This window comes from Sander lucioperca, chromosome 1 (assembly GCF_008315115.2).
Source record: "Sander lucioperca isolate FBNREF2018 chromosome 1, SLUC_FBN_1.2, whole genome shotgun sequence".
Classification (NCBI taxonomy): Eukaryota; Metazoa; Chordata; class Actinopteri; order Perciformes; family Percidae; genus Sander; species Sander lucioperca.
The window spans coordinates 30,581,310-30,602,032 of NC_050173.1; the positions used below are offsets into that span (position 1 = coordinate 30,581,310).

The window sequence follows — 20,723 nt, forward strand, 5'->3', positions numbered from 1 at the left end:
TGACACTGTATCAGAAAGCAGGGTGGAAATAGAGTAAGGTGTCCTCCCACCAAATATGAGTGTGTACTTTGTGGGTAGTTTTTTTTAAAGGTTTTATTGCAGCAGTTTAACAGAATTTACTTTGCAGCCAAGTAATACACATTTTGGCTTCAAACTCAATCAATTTAAGATATTTTTGTATAGTAGAAAGAGACACACTTGCACATTTAATCAAAGTACCAAACTGGTTTAAGCATTTAAAGTAACAGTTAAGCCAGCATTATAGTATGAAATAAAACTGATGGAATTAAATACAAATTACCTACCAGGATGAAATAACAAGTCATGATAATTATCAGATTATTTCACAAAGTCAGACTTAGAAGCAGAGAGGAATTTTAAAGAGAAGAAGAATTTTGAAGACATTGCTAGCAAGTAGTTCTCAGAATAGGGACTTTGCACAAAATAAATCATAGGGTCCTAACATTACTGTAAAACTGAAACACCAGTTTGAGACAAAACACAGAGGACATGATGTAAGAGCAAAAAGATCGACCACTCAAACAGAGGTGTGTGGGTGCTTTCTGAGTCATTTTCAACCACGTATCTCTCTTAAATCTTCATCCTTACATCTTGTTATCGCTCTCTACACTTTCTCCCTCTCCTTTACTGTAATAATGGCCTCAGGCTGCCTCTGATTCATTTGAATCTACTAGTGAATCTGTCTGTTTCTGCACCTCTGTGTTGTCGCCAAATTACAGATGGGTCCTCTCCTGGCTCAGATTTGTGGGGGTCATCTGGAGGGGACCCATCAGCTCTGCAGTATCTGTCAAGGAATTTATACTTGCAGTCAGTGACTGATGCAAATAACTTGAAATAACGATGAAATTCTCTGTGCCTGTGTTTTTGTACCTGCAGCAGCATCCTCATGTTGGTTGTTGTTCAAGTTCCTGTCCCTATTTGACAGCAGTCCATCTGTTCTGAGCTGTGAGCAAGGAGGAAAACAAGCACTCAGAGACACCTGAGAAGTATCTGGTAATATTTCACATTCACTTAAACACCAAACTCAATAAGCTGCCGTTAAATATTGTCTGCAGTAATGGGCCTTTTGTCTCCTCTCACCTGCTCTGCTCCCAAATCGACTCTGAACAGCAGCCTCGCGTAGCTGAGGACGAAGAGGAGACTGAGGAAGATGAAGTTACTGGACACTCCCACCAGGGCTGATATGAGAGGGAAGTTGAACAACAAGTGTCTGACATAGAAAAAAACAAACAAAGACAACCATCATTACAGTAATTATGATGTGATGCTAAGAAGGCTGCTGTTATCCCACTTTCTGTCTCAGTTGGACTTCTACGCCAGCCGGTTATTTACAATAGGCTAATTTCCTTCAGAAGCCCATGGAGAAAACATCTGAACATGTTGCATTTACTCCACTGTGGGCTGTAAGTGTAGGTGGAGACATAGGTGGAGTGAGTTTTTCCAGAGAAGAAACGTGTCTTGTGGTTCCAGTCATTGAGTTCTGGTCTTATTAGGCTGCTGTCAGTGGAGAAATGTATGTCTTCCTCCCCTGTGATAGATTTTCTGTGTCGGTGTTACAGTAAAATAACAAGGCCCTTACTCTTTTGAAAGAGAGGTCTAACTCATTCTCTTGAGAGTACAAATATCTCAACATGTTATATTGTAGAAATCTGCACAACTGATTACAGAAATGATTGCAGCCTCACTTTCTACTGTAGGTTTACAGAATATGGATTTCTTTCTTGTTTCATCATTAGATATACTGTATGTACGCTACTTCCAGATCTATTATAAAGCATGGCATACACATCTTACCTTATACCAGTGAAGTGAGCATGAATATAGAGCTGAGATGAGTAGATCTGCACCTTGTTGGACATGATCTCAATGACGGCTGTGACCGAGGGGGCATACTGTGCACATGAAGACAAACATATTAGACTAAATACAAAATACCTGCTTGCTGTTTAAGCAAGCTGACACATGCTAACACACTCACAAAGCAGTGCACGACTCACAGGGTCGTCGGTGTAGTCTGAGAAGAGCTCCACCTGCAGCACTTGTTCCTGCTCAGCGACTCCGGTCAGAAAGGCCGGGAGGAACAGCAGCGTTCTCAGGTTCATCAGCAGGTCTGAATGGTATCGCAGCATGCTCTGACCACAGCAGGACAACACAGTCAACCAGACATACACACCCGGCCGGGCAACACAACCTAAAAAATGTCATATCCCCAGAAGATGTTTTCAGTGATGTCATGATGAATATTTAGGAAAGGGTGATTGATGTTGTCATGGATGCAAAAGCTTTACCATCTGTATGACTCAATGATTTGGTTGTGTGCTCAGTTTAATGACAAAAGCTGATCTCAGTGCAATACAGTAGTTAAGCAAAGTTCCGCTTTTGTCTAAATTAAAACATTTCTTTTTGTTTAGACTCAGTTCTAGGGTAAGTTTTGAGGCTCTACTTTGTAGCAGTGGATTTGACTGAAATGTGTTTTAAATTGACAATTTTGTAAGGCTGATTAGTATATAAACTTAGCACAAAAAGTAAGGGAATTTGTGTTTGGTAGATTATTTCTCTGTGGTATCAATGCTTTTTGGCAATAAATTGTATACCGTTGGAAATCCTGTTTAGTTCCCTTTCAAATGGTGCCCCATTTGTAAGGAACATGCATTTGTGGGATGAGCAGCAGCGCTGAGTATGTGGGTTGCGCCCATGAAAAATTTGCCAGATCTTCTCTGCCAATGCCAAACAGCTTATTCTGCCATTGACTCGTTTGGTGTTTGGTGGATTGGATGATTGGATTTAGAAGAAACAAGACATATTGGCAATTTAACAATTTAGTCATTTCACAAACAGGAACCTCAGTAGTGTGTGGAAGAACCATACACAGCTACAACAGCCTGGCACCTCCTCCTCATGCTGGTCACCAGCCTGGTCACACACTGCTGTGGGAAGGCATCCCATTCTTCAACCAGCATTTGTCGCAAGTCAGCCAACGTGGTTGTGTTGGTCACTCTGGCACGAACAGCACGCCCAAGTTGATCCCACAAGTGTTCAATGGGGTTGAGGTCAGGACTGCTGGCAGGCCATTCCATCCTCTCCACTCCCACATTCTGGAGGTAGTCGCTGATAAACCCCGCCCTGTGGGGGGCGAGTGTTGTCATCTTGGAGGATAGAGTTCGGTCCCAGACTGTGGAGATATGGGATTGCCACTGGTTGCAGAATCTCATCTCTAAATTAGGCACCTGATTGGCAGCACATGGAAGTACCAGAAGCTCAAAACAAGTGTCAATAGCAACAGCAGAATAAGCTGTTTGGCAATAGCAGAGAAGATTTGGCAAATTTTTCATGGGCACAACCTACATACTCAGCGCTGCTGCTCATCCCACTAATGCATGTTCCTTACAAATGGGGCATCATTTTGTTACCACAGAGAAATAATCTACCAAACACAAATTTCCTTACTTTTTGTACTAAGTTTATAATATTCAAAACATATAATTTATTGCAGAAACGTCACAAAATACAGCCTTAAAAGTACTATATCAACCCCTTTGATGTTTTTCTCAGTGTTTCATAAAGTAAGTCAATGATGACATCCCCTACACATCTAACTTGAAGATCTTTACTCCCACCGTGTGTTTGTTGTATCAGTCATTAGTTCACATGTTCGTCCTGTCATCTCAAGCACTGAGATCACCTTTGGTTGCAGTGGAGCTCTGCAGCAAGCATAAACAGCCCTAATCTGGCCCCGACCAGGCTGTGTGATTAAAAGTTATTGTGCGTCAGCACTGTACTCACAAAGCGAGAGCTGGAGGCGGACAGCAGTTGTCTTGCCTGAGAAACACACAGCAATGCCACCATGAATCATTGGAGTTAGCATGAAGCACTATTTGATTGTACACATATGGCCACACATGGGAGCTGAAGAAATCAACAACTCACAGAGCGAGCAGAGGAGGCAACTTGCTCTCCATCCCGAGAGAAACAAGTTGTCTTGATCATGAACATCCCCAGCTCCTGGTTGGTGGGAGAATCAGGCATCTCCAGCTGCAGAGACATCCGATAGGCCTGGCCAAATGTCAGCACCTGAATTTACATTTTAAAGAGATTACACTCCTGGGAATAGAGATACATACAGTAGATAGGCCTGTAGATGCAAACACACTCATTCATACATACATGTTTCTTATTCCTCATCAGAGAGACGTTGGCCACTGGATAAGAGCACAAAAAAGAGGCAGGAGATTCACAGTCTGCCCTGCAGACAAAAATGTGAATGACTGAGTGAAAGTAAAAGCAAACACACAGAAGCTACATTCTTTTGTTTTTCTGATTCAACTGGAGAGGACTTCACATACACACCTGTAGTAATAGTGCACAGGTGAGGAAAAAGCCGCCTTGGGCATGTAAGAGTAGTAGAAGCTGCCATATAAAAAGGCAGCGGTCCAGAGGAGCAGGACGACAATAGAGAACACAATAAAGCCCTGTATAACTCTCTGACGGGCACGTGACATCACCATGACAAAGGAATCCCGGAGCCCTAGCAACGTCTGACCAATGAGGACTGAAAGTTCTCCATCATCTCCTGGATGCAAATGACTTCCTTGATCCATGAAATCTAAACATTAGCAAACAATATAGTAAAGAGAACCTTTTGAAAAGCAGATTAGGACAGGGCTTGTCAGGAACAGCTGAACAAACACTGATATAAAGACAACATTAAATAAAAAACTCAGAAAGGTGAATGCAACCACATTACAAGCATGTTTTAAAAGGTGAGTGTAAAGAAGTAATGGAAAGAATCATACTGGCTTAGTTTGTCAAAGGTCTAGAGTCTGTAGTTGAAATGTCTTGAATGTCATCCAAAATGTTATCTGGTTCTTGTCAACATTTCCCTGTAAAAAAGAGAGAGATAGATCAAGCATTGTCTGTTTAATGTCATAAAAAAAGTGTGGATGATGATATTATGATCTCATGAAGCTTGAGACACAAGCACCACTTTGACAGTACTGAGAGCTGTGAAACCACTGAGTCCAATCTCAGTCACAAGCAGAGGAATTTCACATCAGATGACTCAAACAAACTGTGTCAACAGTCAACTGCCACTCTGACTGTATTACATGTATCTAGAACCAAAGAAGCAACTAAGAAATGTGTATCAGTTTGTTTTGACACAATATGTATTGTGTAATATTGTTAGTGAATTCATGATATATTTATTAGTATTCCTCAGTGGACATCACGTGTCTGTAAAATGAAGCTGTTTATTTTCTAAAGTTCAGTGATGGAATGTAACATTAGTGAGTACATTTACTCTGCTGAACAAATTTGAGGTACTTGTTTTTACTTGAGTCTTTTCTTTTCACGTCACTTTCTATTTCTACTCCACTACATTTCAGAGGGAAATATTGTACTTTATTTCACTATAAATATTTAACAAATTAAGACTTTTGCATACAAAATACATGAAGAGCTTATATGTTATAAATTAAACTACCTAAGAGTATAAAGAGCTGAAACAATTAGTTGATTAATCAATTAGTCGATTGACAAAAAACTAGTTTGCAACTATTTTCATATTCGTCAAAAACATTCATGGTTCCATCTTCACAAATATGAGGATGTGCTGGTTTTCCTTTAATAACATTTAACTAATTTTAATTTATTAGTCAAATAATTTTGAGTTTTTGACTATTTGTTGGACACAACAAGCATTGTGAAGGTGTCACAGTGGCCATCTTTCTGCATTGAGTATTTTACTTTTCCTGATTATACTTACCTACCATTTTCAATGCGGGACTTGAGTATTTTACAGTGTGGTATTAGTACTTGTCCTTAAGTAAATGATATGAATATTTCATCCGACACTGCTAAAGTTTTAATATTTCATAATTAAAATAGGAAGGGAGTTGCAACTTGCTCAACACAATGAATCATTATTGAAAACTGACATGAAGATTTTCAGATCAAAAGTTATGCTGCCAAGGATTATAGTGTGTGGATACTTACTAAAGCATTTTTAACTCAAAAATAAACTACAAATCAGAACTTTGTTTTTTTCTATTTAAACATCCATATAGTATCCAACAGCAACATGCCTGCCATAGAACTTTGTCTTGTTATAAAAAACAAAATCTTACCTTCAGTTTTTTTCTGGCCAACTGTTAGGAAATCACTTCTCTTTTCCCAGAAGTCTATTTCTCCACAGCTTGACACTGTCTGGATGAAATGCTGTGAACAGAAACCCTCCGAATAACTTTAGCTGCTTAAAGCTGCCTTTGGACAGGGTTTAGTCCACCCCACATGAAGAGCGATGCTGCTGCCAACTGGAACAGAGTTCTTAGTGTTGATCATGACCCTGACAACAGGGCCGAGGCTGGAGAACTAGAGTTCATACTAGAACTATATCCTACTATAGCCTCATTATATAGTTTAGATTTAGGTGACAAAAATGGAACAACATTACAGAAAATCAAGAGTACTGTCGTGATATCATAACTCCCTGTAAGAATGTACTTCGTAATAGGACTGCTTATATATGGTTATTATTTTGTTTTGGCAATTGTTAAAAACAGATTGATATATTGCCTCTACAATGTTGGATGATAATTTGACCTCATGGGCAACCTATTTTTTGACTTTATTCATACCTTGTATTTTTGCATATCTAAACCTAAATGGCAAAAATGTTCATGTGTTTGTGCAAAGGTATCTGAAGAGAATATACACCCAATTGCAGTTTACTTGTAAATTCCTTGGTCTTACAATGTTCTGCTAGCAAAGTAAAATGGACTGTTTTAAGAGGTGGTATCACATAGTAAACATCTGGATCTGGTGATCCTGCATTGTATTTAGAGAGTCTTCATTCTAAATTGCCAAGAGATTCCCAATTACCTGATAGTATCTTAAAATAATAGAATGTTTTGTGACCAATCATTTATTACACTTTGATAGATATACATAGCCTACAGATTGTATTTTTAAAAAGTTCACAAAAGATAATTAAGTAGAAGCGGGAGAAAAATAAAGAATAGAGGGAGCAAAACATCGAAAGGCAGAAAAAGTAAAAGAGTAAAATGATCTCTCACCAAGAGGGGGAGACATCCTCTGGCGGAACAGAAAAAAACCGCCAAAATATCTTGCAGCGTAGAAGAAGACGCTTTCGTCCAATCACACGCGACTGGCGCTAACCGGAAAAGGTCCAATTTTACATTTAGTTTCACATAAGCGTTTGGAAAACTGCTGAAAGGTGATGTTGGCGTTATGTTTCTCAGATCAACATTTAAGTTATTTAACAACGTGTTTAATAATGTTTAAGAGGAGCTGATAAAACACGCTAATATGACAGAATATTTAATAGAGGGGGCATGCTGTTTATTTTAGGGAAAGTCTGCACTGGTGGTTGTCAGAGCTCCCAAACATCACCAAGCAGTCATTAACCAATGAACAACTTCTGATACAGTTCTTTTTTCCTTAAAAAACATGTCAAAGAAGCTTTCAGAAAATTGCATTCATTATACATATTAACAAACTGCCTGTACTGTAATTAATTACAGTTAGTACGATCACATTAAAGGACACGGTTATACCTAACCTATAGTGACATGCATTTATTAAATTATAGTTAACGTTATTCTGATTGGAAAAATAAATACTTCTCTGTTAAAGCCAGCGTGTTAATTCAGGGACAACCTTTATATGTCTCAAATCACAGCAAGACATTTTAGGTTCAAATAGAATACAAGAGTGTAATTTGTTGTTATTCATGTGTTTGTCCTCTTCGGTCTTCTGGTTGCAGGATGTCCTGTAACACTAGTGTTACTCGTGTTAATGTGTCATCTGTGGGCCAGGCACAGCGAGCTCCAGTCCACCTCCTGCCCTGTGAGATTGAACACAACGGGCCGGCCCAGGTCTCACAATACCTCACTGCTACCACGAAAGACTGCAAACTAGGTACACTCAACAGAGGTTCGCCTACCAATAAACTAACGCTAATTGTTAACTGGTCTAGTTTGCGCTTAATAGAAAACAGTGGCGGAGAAAAAAAACAAACAATAAAAAATAATCTCACAAATGATCAATGATGTACGTGGTAGTTTTTTTTTCATTCTTACAAGATTCAGGAGAGCAGGAAAGTCATTAGGTTCTCAAAAGCTTTACGGTGACCATGTTTTAATTGGACAGATTTACATTGATAATATGTCAACATGACTAGTCTGGCATTGCCCAGACCTATCTCCACAGCGCTGTGGAATAAGGTCTGGCCCCTCCACAAATACATTCCTGGATAGGACAAAAAGACACTCTGGGTTGTTTGCATTTCTTTAAACCAGGCCTTCCTTGTTGCATGATCCAATTCTTTTCCAAAACTTGCCATTTTCAGCATGTATCTTGCTAGCTCAACGTTTGTTGTTGTTTCCCAAAACGAACAGTTTGGCGATTATCCAGTAAATGAAATGTCGTTGATCCAGACTACAACATGACAAGCTTACACTGGTTATGAGCCATAACCATTTATGCTTGTAACAAATGGTCAAAATATGGGACATTTAAATGGGGAATAATATCCAGCTGTTTGACCCGACCAAGATTGTTGTGCTAATTATGAGCTGTTCTTTAGTTCGGAAAGATCCAAGTCAGGATGGGTGTTTGTTCCACCATGATCATCATGATAAGAGAAGGGATATGTTATTTTTCTTTATAAATAAATCAAAACAGCATTACCATGCCAAATGTGTTATCCACAGATTTAAAAAGGTGTATCTCACATTTTATCCCACAGTAATTTTTAATGGGCGGTAAAACTGTCTCTAACAACAATCCTTTTTGTGCATTTTTCTTATTATAGAGAAGACAGTGTCATTCAGAGGGCGTGGGTTGAAGGGGCAGGAGCTCAGCTGTCCACAGGGCTACACCGGCTTGGTGCTGAAAGAGATCAACAAGCCTGGTTCTGACCAAGAGGTAAACATCACTGATGTCATCTTTCACATCACAAAAACTATCCAGCTGACCAGCAGTCTGAGTCAGTCAAATATGAGGCAAAGCACTGACTGCATGGGGCATTATTTTGATTTTTGTACGGGTGAGGATTTTTTTTTACTAAGTCTACATAATGGTAAATGATGTGTGTGTCCAGGACAGGACAGTGAAGGTATCCTCAGTGTTTGACAAGCTGACCTACTGGAACCTGGAGACGCCTCCGAATTCTGACGATACAGTCGTGATGGCGATGGATTGGCCAGAGTTGGCTGAGGCAGTGAGTTCCTTTGTTGTGTGGCTGACTTTAAAAGGCTGTTAAATCTAAGACAAGACTAACCTGCGTCACGCAGTAATTGTTTTTCAGTTTAATTACTTTAAACACGTCAAATGATCATTAAGCAGGATTAAAGCGCCAGCTCTTTTTTCTTCATCCCGTGTTCCAGAGAGGGCTCCACACTTAAGTACATTTGTGGCGTCCTGGTACACTGATTTTTGTTGTGAGGGGATAATCAAAACCTAGTCCAGTAGACCGATTTACCAACAATCACTTAAATCAAAACAGTTGTTTCTACAGCCTAATAACTGTTTGTTTGTGTTGTTGTGGCTCCTTTTTTTTGTTTCTCTTCAGATTAACAAATACTGTCGAAATTGACAGAAGCAGCTACATTTACAAAAATATTTCAATAGAATATAATTTTGTTGGAATTCCCAACCAAATTATATGACACAGACAGATTTGTAAGTGGACGCTGATTTAATAATATAATAAAAACCAAACTGATATTTTGTTTCTTCACAGATCCACGGGCCAGTGGAAGACTGAAGATAGGGGCCAAAACTTCTGCTCAGAGGGGGCAGGTTGGTGTCACCTCAACGTGTTAGGAATAAAATATATACAGTTTGCTGGTTACTGGCTATAGCAAGCGAAAGAAATGCTAACAAGTTTAGTGTTACTATTGCAGAGTAATAAGTTACAGATGTAATGTTTATATTTTTTATGATAAGTTCTTTAGTAGTAAATTGAAATAAAAAGATAATGTTGACTGAACAACCTGTGTGATTATGTGATTCACTGAAACAACATGTCCACATTGTTTCTACTGAACAGTGTTTATTCACAAGGTAACATTTAGATTTTGCACACTGGCTACCATGAAACCCTCGAAATGATCACGGACTCAACTGTCCCTTCTGAGTATCCAAACCTCTTGGGTTGGTATAGTAATACCAATCAATTTGTATTAGTTCATACAGAAACTGTAGTTCCAAAACATGTAAAATGGGGTTAAACTGTCATTCAGGCACATTTAAAGAGAAGGCAGAATTACTGCATTTGTGTGCTCTTACTGTATATTCTGTCATATTACAGGAGAAACACCACAGAGGAAAAGGTCACACAGGCAATAAGAAAAGTTAGACACAAAAAGGGTGGATCCCCAAACTTGTTCACTCTCCTCCCTCACTTCCACTGCTATACTACCAGGACATGTAGGCAGGGAGTTAAAGCTACATTGTGTAAGAATTTCTCCCATCTAGCAGTGAAATTGTATATGACAACCAACTGAATAATACTTTCTAGCCCTTCCTCCTACGGTGGTTGAACCCAAAATTAGCTCTCTCCATCGTTTACACACAGCTGTTCTAGCCACTCCAATATTAACTTTGGTCTTGTTGCTTTGCCTATCGCGTTGTCGTTTAAATTCTCTTTTTCGCTTCCCTGGCGAGTAATCTCTCCCTGGCATTCTTCACGGTGCCAATAGGTGTAAGAGGGCGAAAGGCGGAGGTATGTCCCTCTTTGGCTAATGTATTTTAAAGATGGAGGCGCTACATGGCTGCTGTCATTCGAGCGAGTCGCTCGTATGTATTTTGAATGATTCTGAATGGCAGATTCTACGCTTACGAGAATACTTTGATTAGTAGGTGGAAGTAATTACACATGAATGAGCACATATTTGTGAAAGAACAAAGGTTTTTTTGCTAAGAATCAACTCAAAAAATGAAACAATGTAGGTTTAAAGAAAAATTACACTGGGTTTCCATTCCTAACAACTTTTAATTGGCCTTGGTGGACAATGCCAAGCAAAGTCTATGAAATATGTGGTTTAGGACAAGACAGCCACAGTGCTGAGAGAATCTGATGGACTTTACAGTAAAATACTGTATATAATCCTGGACTGCCACTGTAAATATAATTGCTTGCCATGTAAAATTCAGTCAGTTTGTATGGCTGCCACATTGATATTTCTAGGTCGGTTGCCTCATTTAGAAATCTTCCTAATCAAATACTTCTTACTGCACTTTAAAAAGGAGATAAAGAGGTGAAGAAAAAAGGCAAAGGCCATTTAACACAGTTCATGTTCATCAAATATAATGTATACGGTACATCTGCTATTTATGCTTCATCAAAACCGATGCCAGGAAACGCTTGTATAACAAGTTAATCTTGTTGTAATTTTAGAATTTGTGCAGGTTGAAACTCTAAACAGTACAATGCTACAGTACTAAATTTACAATCAGTCAAACTTTGCTGGCACTGAGTCACACACTGAATACATACAAATTACAATTCATGTACCTGATATAATAAAAAAACTCTTAATAAAAACTTAAACTACTTAATATAGCAAACACTAAGTGTAGGATGTCACATGGCACACAACTCCTTGAAACATTTTGGAACATCTCCCGAAACTTCTAACAATGAGGTTTTTGTACACTAATACAAATGTATGAAATTAATATAAAAGGTATTAATAAATACCAAGCCTAAACTGTAAATGCCTTCTAAATGTTTAAAAAGAGTAGCACAATAGCATAAAACCAGATCAGTTTTAGGGTTCTATGGAGACAACGGTCATACATGAACATAAAACGTGTTAGTTTGATGAATAAGTGTTGATATCACTGTCATGTTGCTGGTGTTTACTCTGAGTTCTTGTATTTCTGTACTAGAATAAAAAGTCTGGGTGTCTGCAGGGTGACACCCAAGACAATATTTGGAAGAAATAGAAAGATGCCACCTTAGGCTTTGGGCAATTTTCTGACATTTTATAGACCAGACAAACAACTGATTAATCCAGGAAATTCCAACACAAATTCATTGAAAATGAAAGTAATTGTTAGTTGCAGCTCTTCTCGATTTAGGTTTAAATGTAGAATTAGAGTTAAAGTTTAGGTACGTGTGCGTAAGTATAGAAATATAATAGTGTGTGTGTTTGTGTGTTAGCTAAGAGGTGGAGGTGGTGGTGGTGGTGGTAGTGGTGGTTGTGGGGGCAGGGAGGGCTCCATGTCTGCCTTGCTGCGTTTAGCTGGCAGTGTGTGGTCATGAGCTTTGCGTATGTGTCTGTACAGGTCGCCTGATTGTGTATAGCTCCGGTAGCAGTAGCGACACTCATAAGGACGTTCGCGTGTGTGCACAATGGCGTGGCGCCTTAGTGTGTATGTACATGAGAAAGTCTTTCCACAGACTCCACACGTGGGGACGTCCTCCACAAAGTTCCCCATAGAGTCCTGGAAGTCCTGGAAGTAGGCAGAAGGGTCAGAATGCTGCTGAGCTGTAGACGGAGGAATGAGGGCGAAGGAGGAAGTGTCCTGGGAGGAAGGGCCAGCACCGGAGGAGGAAGAGGAGGGAGAGAGGGGGAAGGAGTAGTCATTTGAATGGGAGGTCATTTGTAAGAGGCCCTGTGGGTGGGAGGAGAGAAACTGCGGGCTGTGCAGCTCTTCTTCAAACTCATCGTCTACTTCATTCACTGGTTCTCTCGCTCTGCTTTCCTCTTTCTCCTCCTCTAGCTCTTCGTCGGATATAACAATGGCCTCCACTTTGACTTTTACATTCTCTCCATCATTGTCATCTGTCCTCACTCTGCCCATGAGACGGTGAGAGCTTTCATTTCTAACGGTGGGTGAAGCTCCCATATTCCCCTCAGGTCTCTTAAGAGTTTGGGTCTGAGGAGCAGAGTGGAAGTCTAAGTTTTGGAGTGACACAGCACTCTGGATTTGAATCTGAGGAAGTGCACGCTGTGGTGGTGAGTGTGTTGGGCTGTGTGAGGTTAGTGCTGATGCTTGGATTAACATGACCATGTGTTGTCCTCCACCTGATGTGCCTCTGTGGTCAGCCTCTGAAGGTTTCCTTACAGAGTCATCACGTGGCAGTCGGGGTACATAATGTTGGGGGCTGGATCCTGACTGGGAATAAGTAACCACTGACCGACCACTAGCCTGGCTCACTGGCACCCGGGAGGAAGAAGACGAGGAGGGCTGCTGGTTACTGCTATGGCTGGTGAAAGAAAGATAGATATACTGTAAACAGATTTTTAGTAACAACAGATCATAAAAAATGTCCATCAGTACATGGAGCAACAACCACTCTTTACTTTTTCAAGTTAAAACAGTCTAATAATCCACAACAGACCTGCACCTGTATGTCTCAGTGGTGCTGCAAGGGCTGCTGAGTGCCGACCCCTCTCCATGACCTCCAGTCCCCAACGTGGCGTTACCTCCCGAGGCTGGGGCAGACCGGCCTGTGATGAGGCCCTGCACCAGCTCTCCGCCTGGAGGCAGCAGAGGGGCGTCCATGCCTGGCTGCGTGGTATCAGCGAGGTCAGGGCTCAGAGGAGTCTGAACTCGTACTTCTGATGACCCCCCACCAATCCTCCGCTCAGACTTCACAGACTCCAACTGACTCCTCTCTGCCATTCTAGATACTGATGAGAACGGTGCTTCCATGGCGACTGGATTTAAGTGATCTCCTGCCATGGCCTCCGCCGGCTCAGCTCCACTGTCACCCCCACCCTCCCTTCCTGTCTCTATTGCCCTCCTGGCACCAGCGCTCTCTTCAGAGCGAGTGCTGTCTGCCTCAGCCAGAGGCCCCCGTCTCTGGAGTCGTCTCTTGCAGACTCTCACCACCTCGTTCATGTGCAGAAAGCTTGCAGCCGCCAATATGTCCTCCACTGGTGGAGACTCGCCCAGCTGCAGCACGCCTTCATAGACAAAGTCCAAGAGCAAGCCAAATGCAGCAGCCGTGACAATGTCGCTGTCGAGTGTGACAGAGCTGCTGGTGCCATTTCCATCAATGACCCCTTGAGGGTCGGAGTAGAACATGTGGAAGAAAGGCGAGCAGGAGGCCAAAACAGCCCTGTGAGCCAGGAAACGGGATGAGCCCACCAGGACGCTGCAGTCACAGAGGAAGCCCCGCTGGCGCTGGGAACGCAGAGCTGACAGTAGCTGCTGGGAATGCTGGGGGAACTCCATCACCTGAGCAACAGAGACGATCAAAATGAGACGTAAAGAGAAAATGCTGCTGCCCCTGAAATAAATCACTACAGACAGCTCTGTGGCCAGCTGCATAAAGTATCTTGAAAAATATTTTTTGATAGTTCTCTTGTGATTTTCTGGGAAAATAATGACTTGCGCAAGTTTAACATTCCGTCATCTCTCTTGGGTAAATATCCATAAAGGGTCAGTTCATCTAAATTACAAAAAACGCGTTTTTTCCCCCCACAGTTTTGGTTATAGTTGCTTTTTTTTCTTCCTATTATGATTGATGATAAGTTTCCCATTTAAATACTCAGAGCTGGTGATAATGGTTTTAGCAATGGCATACTCTAGGTTTCCCATTGTCACTTAATGTATTGATGTATTTTATTATGTTTTTTGTATCTAAGTCTGTGTGCCAATGTCTCTTGAGTGTTCTATGTTTTACCTGGCTGCAAGACAAATTTCCCCTCTGGGACAACAAAGTTGAAGGTGATTATGGCGTACCGTATAATTTACTGGACAACAATCTGGCATTTGATAGGGAATTTAAAGAGAACTTTTAACTACTGGGTACCTATTCTAATATTATGGGGTACATGCGTGAACATCCTTGAGAGTCCAATATGCTAGATGTTTTATATATAACTATTGCCTGTGGTTTTGGCATTAGGTCTGCTCCAGTTGGGGACTCAGGCTGTCTGAGGGGCAGGGGTGAAAAAAAGAAACAACCACCAGCTGCATGGAGTAGGGCACTAGCCTGCAGACAGTTTTCTAGCGCAGTCTCTATGGCGCTGCATTGTGTTTTCTCCACTGGAAGGACACCCTAGAACGCACCTTAAAATGTTTGTTGTTAACCCCCCACCCCACTCCCTCCTTTTCTATTTTGGGTGAACTAGTTATAGTTAATAGTAAATAGGAGTAACATCAACATATAACAACTAAAAAGAAAAAAAGATTTTAGGGCACAGGTTGTATTATTATTATTATTTTTAAAGCAGGACACTTACTTAAAGTAACTTACTGTCACAACTACTGACAGTTCAGAGTCATGTCATCACATCAGTTAACGTATCTAACGTTACGTTTCCATGGTGACCTCCTACCCTAATAGTCTTCAGTCCACTGGCAGCTTCGTCTCGTCTCAACACAACACAAAGAAGACAGCCAATGGCACGCAAGTGTGAAAAACAAATATGGCAAATAGCATGATTTATAATAGAAAACCCAAATTGTCCCAAATGTCGACATTATCCAGCAAGAACAACAGGCAGAAAACCAGCAGCTCCAGCTCAACTATGCTAGCTAACATTAGTTGTTAGCTCAGGCACAAAGGAGCGCCAGTAACCGCAGTTTTTGTTTGGATAACGTTATATCGACGGCATGGGTTGTGAGTTAGCTACCGTGAAATGGTCAGCACACATTCTGAGTTGCGATACCTCATATTTTTCGTGAATAAGATGAATATGTTCTTACCTGCAGCTGCTGTCTGAGTGATGTTTTCTTCCAGGACAAAATGCAGCTTTTCTTCTGCAGTGCCAGGGACACCGCAGCTCGGCCCGCCCGCCACAGTGCCACCTACAAGCGAATAAGCGAATAAACAGGAAGTGGGAAGCTGAACGTTGAGTTTACCCTTACCGGAGTTTACCTTCTTATATACTGTCTATGGAGTTTACCACAAGTGTGATCCTGTGTTACGTTTCGCTGAATTAAAATCAGTACAATTTGTAGCGGAATATCCAGCAGCTTCAAATCGTGATTTGAATTCCTGAGCTGCCTGCATTTAAATGGACAGTGGCAGAGGAAGAAGAGGAGGGAGAGGAAGGAGAGGAAATCGTGGTGGAGAAGTGAGATTTCTTTTTAAAATATAAAATCCTATACATTTTGATATTGCCCCATCTCTTAAATAAGCCAGAGACTGATTTCTGACTATAATGGCAGGCAGTGTGAATCGTTACAGTATGTATGGTAAAGTCTGTTCTATATTTAAACCGGAGCTATACTTAGATCTGAATTTGAGTGTGTGTCTGTTATGAGTGGTGCCTTCTCTCCTACCAGGACAGAGATGTCCGTCTTTCTAAATCCATGGGTTATGCTCTTCGCCATGGAGCCAACCAGATGGGTCTTCAAATGGGTACAGGTGAGCTGCTTACAATCTGGTCCAGGTAACACAAGTGTCCCTTCACTGATACTGTCACAGTTTCTGGCACAACTTTTTTTTTTTTTCAAAGATTATTTTTTTGGGGCTTTCCCCCCTTTATTTCAGAGTGACAGTGGATAGACAGGAAAGGTGGGAGAGAGCTGGGGATGACACGCAGCAAAGGGCCGCAGGTCGGATTCGAACCCGGGCCGCTGCAAAGGCCTCAGCCTACATGGGGCGCACGCTCTTACTGGGTGCTATTTCAACAGATCCTTTGATCCTATGATCATCTTTGTTTTGGGGTTATCTTTCTCTCAGCCGGGTTCAAACAGATATAACAGAAGGGAATACTTAACATATATACCTTAAAATGTGATTATTATATATTAGTTATTCTTGCATACATACCGTTTTTATTATGTATTAGACTGCTTCATTTTAATGAATAAACCATGTTTGCCCACTCAACAGGTGTTTCACAAATGCTTTACATTTAGGATCCATTTGGATTAAGAACCATAGTCAAATAACCTTATAAAACCTGTCCTTTGTGGGCTCCTACAAAACCAACATCTGTATTCTCTCAGTTTTGAAAATGCTTGCAGACTGTTAATGTAATCCAATGTAGCATGCAGAGCAAAGAGTTAAGTACAAGAGAGAAAATATATTGTGGAAATGTGACCGTATTCAACTCTGATCCTCATAGATGGCTTCATGTTTGTGGAGGATCTCCTGGCTCACCCACAGTTCCGCTCATACTCATTGGAAGATGTCAAAAGAGTCGTGGCCACAAATGACAAGCAGCGCTTTAAGCTTCTTCCCCACCCGGAGGATGGACGCCTGCGGATTCGAGCCAGTCAGGGCCATTCAGTACCGGTATGGGGAAATTTAATTTCATCAGCAAACCAGCATGCCAGGATGTATTATCCCCCTGGGTAGATGCTGTATTCAGTGTATATTCATTTTACACCAAAATTGCTTTTAGATAGAAACATCCAGTCACAACAGGGGAGTGTGTTTTGAGCTGTTGTGGGATCTCCCAGAGTTCATTTTCCATCTGAAGAAAGTAACTTTAATTTTAACAACTTCAATTTGCTTTCTTCAGATAGAAAATGAACTCTGGGAGATCCCACAACAGCTCACACTCCCATGTTGTTCCACTGAGTACATAGAAATGTAATAAAAGAATTTACACCTTCAAAATATAAATGTAAATCTAATTTTCAGATGACAGATGCTGTTAGTCCTCTGACAATCAGTCTAAAAGGAAAATATCATTTCAATCCTCTAAATTAGGTGAAGGTACAAAAGGATATTGGGGAATAGCACTAGCTCTGGTGCTAGAATGCATCTTCAACTTTGACTAGGTTTACTTAATTTGATTAAGTTGTTTCCCCTCGTTTTGCAAAGATTGACATGTCAGCAGAACATGACATGTATAAAACCCTCATTGGCTCTGATAGTATTTACATTTTATTACAAGATCTTAACTAGTTAAAGGTGCCCTGCCACATAAAACCGTTTTTTACTTGTATTTTTTGAAATATGATAGGTCCATATGTGTTTGTGTTATGTGGTGAATGTGAAAATGAACTGCTACCTCCTCTGTCAGCTCTAGCCACTGAAAAGAAATAAGCGGAGAAATCAGGCCAATTATAAAAGCTGGTCAGTCTGACATCATGTTGCCTGAGCTCATTACTATTCATGAGCTTGCCCAGTTGCGCTGGGTAAAGGATGCTGATAGCCAGGCTCTCATTGGCTAGCTATTAGCCAATCAGAGTCAAGCAGCTTAGCTCGTTGAATATTAATGAGAACTGGCACAAATTGAGCTGAGTCTTCCTGCAGGCTTTCTATACCATGCTAGAATGGCTTGAAACAAGGTAACCAAGGCAGTCTTTCCACAAAACATGTTACAGAGTCCATGGTAGAAACTCAGACATTACCACAAAGTAATGAAATACGTGTGGCAGGGCACCTTTTAAGCAACAAAATTATCTTTCCACTCAGATTTTCCTTATCAGGCAGGTTAGTTATTTTCTGTGTATTAGAACTTAATCTGGTCCTCATTTTGTGTTAAAGGACAATTCCGGCGTAAAATGAACCTAGGGGTTAATAACATATGTGTACCTAGTCGAACGTTCTCTGGGACATGTTTTCATGCTAATTGAATGCGTCTCTAGCTTTTAACAAGCTACCGCAAAACCGGTGGTTAGCCGCTAACGCTAGCTTTCGGGGCAGAGGGTAAATCACTATTTTCTACCACACTTAAACGGTAGCATAATGAGGGTCCCTACATGCAAACCGAAGCATTGAGATTTGTAAGTGTACAGACAGTTTATTAAAAAGATAGATTATAAAGACAGTAGCATTTGTGTTTACATTCGGCCGCCATCTTGGAAGACCGTCATAAGCAGTCGAACCACAAACGCCGTGCAACCAGTAACCAGTAACATAGCTCAAACACAGTATTCGTGGTTTGACTGCTCATGAGTGTTTTCCAAGATGGTGGCCGAATGTAAACACGAACGCTATTGTCTTTATAATCTATCTTTTAAGTGTGGAGCTATTTTGAGCCTCGTTAGTGGTAGAAAATAGTGATTTACCCTCTGCCCCAAAAGCTAGCGTTAGCGGCTAACCACCGGTTTTGCGGTAGCTTGTTAAAAGCTAGAGACGCATTCGATTAACATGAAAACAGATCCCAGAGAACGTTTGACTAGGTACACATATGTTATTAACGCCTAGGTTCATTTTATGCCGGAATTGTCCTTTAATACTGCTTGCATCGCTGTGGTCAGGTAATGGATTTGGAGCTGAAACCGATCATAGCTGGTTCTCCAGACTGCCCTGCTGAGGCCGTTCATGGCTCCTACCTCCACAACTGGAGCTCCATCCAGCAGCAGGGCCTGAGCCGCATGAGGAGGACACACATCCACCTGGCACCAGGCCTGCCAGGGGAGAAAGCCGTCATCAGCGGTAAACTGACGTGTGTGTGTGTGTGTGTGTGTGTGTGTGTGTGTGTGTGTGTGTGTGTGTGTGTGAGACAGAGAGAAGTCAACTGAACATTTGGACACATACGTTCTACAGTGTCATTCATTTCCCCACCAGGCATGAGGAAAGACTGTGATCTAGCCGTGTATATTGATGTCCCCAAAGCTCTCGCTGGTAAGCTCAGCCACTACTGCTACCCAATACACTTGATTCAATACACTATATATGTTTAGGCAAGAATCTCTCTTACTGTACATGTGTTTTATGTGTCTTTCTGTACAGATGGTATTGAGTTCTTCTGGTCAGATAATGGCGTGTTGCTGACTGCAGGCGACACAGAGGGAAAACTTCTCCCTAAATACTTCAGCCAAGCCTTAAGACTGAGACCCACAAGTAAGAACAACTATTACATGGATTAATTAATTTAAGATTCTTTAAAAACTTGGATTGAGAGCCGTTTACTTCTCTGAAGTCACTTTTGTCTTGTGTTTCAGGGAGCATCCTACCACTGCAGTAGCACCAGAGGATACTGTTCTGTCAATGGTCATAGCAGGAATCATCTGACTGTGGTAGCAACCCATGGCTGGTTGATGCTTAGCCTAGTTCCCTTGGTAACACTTGTTTGGCAGGAGCATCTTAGTGAGGTGATTGTGGTTAGCAATAGGAGAATCCTTTCAGAAATCATCCTAAATGAGACTAAATTTGTAGACTTTTCATTTCTGTGTCATTAAAAGGATCAGGATAGCTTTAGGGAAGCATACTTTACTCTTTGTGATGGCCACAGCCGTGGCCACACAGCCATCTTAAAGGCGGTAACTTCATACACTAACATTTATCTTAGTTCATGCTGTTTTCCTTAAGATTGGTTTCTATATATTTTCAGACACATTATATATTTTGTTGTAAACATTTATTTAGTTTAAATAATGTACAAGACACTGGATTTGGTTTACATATATACTTTATTAGTTTTGGATTGTCTTTTTGCTATAACAGTTTTCTTTTGAGCTTACCAGTGTTGCGGATTCCACACTGAGGCATGCAGGCTGCTGGAACAAAGGGGTGGTGTCTGTAACAACAGCAGCTTTAAAGGGGTGGTGGCCAAATTGGACTCTACCACTACTTGTTATGTCTGAGCTTTATTTTTTCCCCAAGATATTTGAGTTTTGATTTGTGTTGTATCTAGTACATTTATTCGGTTAATGTTAATTAAGATTACATTTCTTTTGGAATAAGTGTTTAGTTGTTTTTTTTGTTATTTGTAGTTTATGTATTAGTGTTATTGTTAGTCTTCCCCTGGGTGTCAAACCTGGTCTGATCAGCCAGTATATAAGTATAAGTCCCTTTTGTTTCTCTT

The 20,723-nt window shown here is 40.9% G+C and overlaps 4 protein-coding genes across 11 annotated transcripts; 2 read left to right on the top strand and 2 right to left on the bottom strand.

The window, feature by feature from the left end:
• Nucleotides 1–80: 80 nt before the first annotated feature.
• On the bottom strand, nt 81–6,278 carry LOC116052395 (seipin-like). 3 transcript variants are annotated; one of them, XM_031303060.2, is made up of 11 exons: nt 6,147–6,278; nt 4,815–4,901; nt 4,369–4,624; nt 4,186–4,264; nt 3,949–4,092; nt 3,805–3,840; nt 2,019–2,153; nt 1,816–1,913; nt 1,102–1,231; nt 892–964; nt 81–805 (listed from the first exon to the last, which is right to left on the bottom strand). In XM_031303060.2, the coding sequence occupies exons 3-11, from the start codon at nt 4,617–4,619 to the stop codon at nt 735–737; spliced, it is 1,017 nt and encodes a 338-aa protein (XP_031158920.1). In that variant the 5' UTR covers nt 4,620–4,624; nt 4,815–4,901; nt 6,147–6,278; the 3' UTR covers nt 81–734. The 3 variants fall into 3 exon arrangements, with proteins under 3 accessions (XP_031158920.1, XP_031158921.1, XP_035857983.1); XM_031303061.2 differs by lacking the exon at nt 3,805–3,840; XM_036002090.1 differs by lacking the exon at nt 4,815–4,901 and having other exon boundaries at nt 6,147–6,263.
• An 868-nt stretch (nt 6,279–7,146) lies between these two features.
• On the top strand, nt 7,147–10,033 carry rnaseh2c (ribonuclease H2, subunit C). Its single transcript, XM_031303032.2, has 5 exons — nt 7,147–7,255; nt 7,805–7,959; nt 8,855–8,967; nt 9,143–9,262; nt 9,785–10,033. The coding sequence occupies exons 2-5, from the start codon at nt 7,806–7,808 to the stop codon at nt 9,806–9,808; spliced, it is 411 nt and encodes a 136-aa protein (XP_031158892.1). The 5' UTR covers nt 7,147–7,255; nt 7,805; the 3' UTR covers nt 9,809–10,033.
• A 1,384-nt stretch (nt 10,034–11,417) lies between these two features.
• zbtb3 (zinc finger and BTB domain containing 3) lies at nt 11,418–15,828 on the bottom strand. 5 transcript variants are annotated; one of them, XM_036002116.1, is made up of 4 exons: nt 15,715–15,828; nt 15,249–15,388; nt 13,403–14,238; nt 11,418–13,261 (listed from the first exon to the last, which is right to left on the bottom strand). In XM_036002116.1, the coding sequence occupies exons 3-4, from the start codon at nt 14,233–14,235 to the stop codon at nt 12,208–12,210; spliced, it is 1,887 nt and encodes a 628-aa protein (XP_035858009.1). In that variant the 5' UTR covers nt 14,236–14,238; nt 15,249–15,388; nt 15,715–15,828; the 3' UTR covers nt 11,418–12,207. The 5 variants fall into 5 exon arrangements, with proteins under 5 accessions (XP_035858009.1, XP_035857998.1, XP_031158884.1 ...); XM_036002105.1 differs by having other exon boundaries at nt 13,397–14,238; XM_031303024.2 differs by having other exon boundaries at nt 13,397–14,238; nt 15,324–15,388; nt 15,715–15,788.
• trpt1 (tRNA phosphotransferase 1) lies at nt 15,821–19,922 on the top strand. Of its 2 annotated transcripts, XM_031303029.2 has the most exons (7): nt 15,821–16,085; nt 16,297–16,378; nt 17,085–17,254; nt 19,174–19,351; nt 19,484–19,540; nt 19,649–19,759; nt 19,861–19,922. In XM_031303029.2, exons 1-7 carry the CDS (start codon nt 16,026–16,028, stop codon nt 19,881–19,883), a joined length of 681 nt encoding a protein of 226 aa, XP_031158889.1. In that variant the 5' UTR covers nt 15,821–16,025; the 3' UTR covers nt 19,884–19,922. The 2 variants fall into 2 exon arrangements, with proteins under 2 accessions (XP_031158889.1, XP_031158890.1); XM_031303030.2 differs by lacking the exon at nt 19,484–19,540.
• Nucleotides 19,923–20,723: the final 801 nt, after the last annotated feature.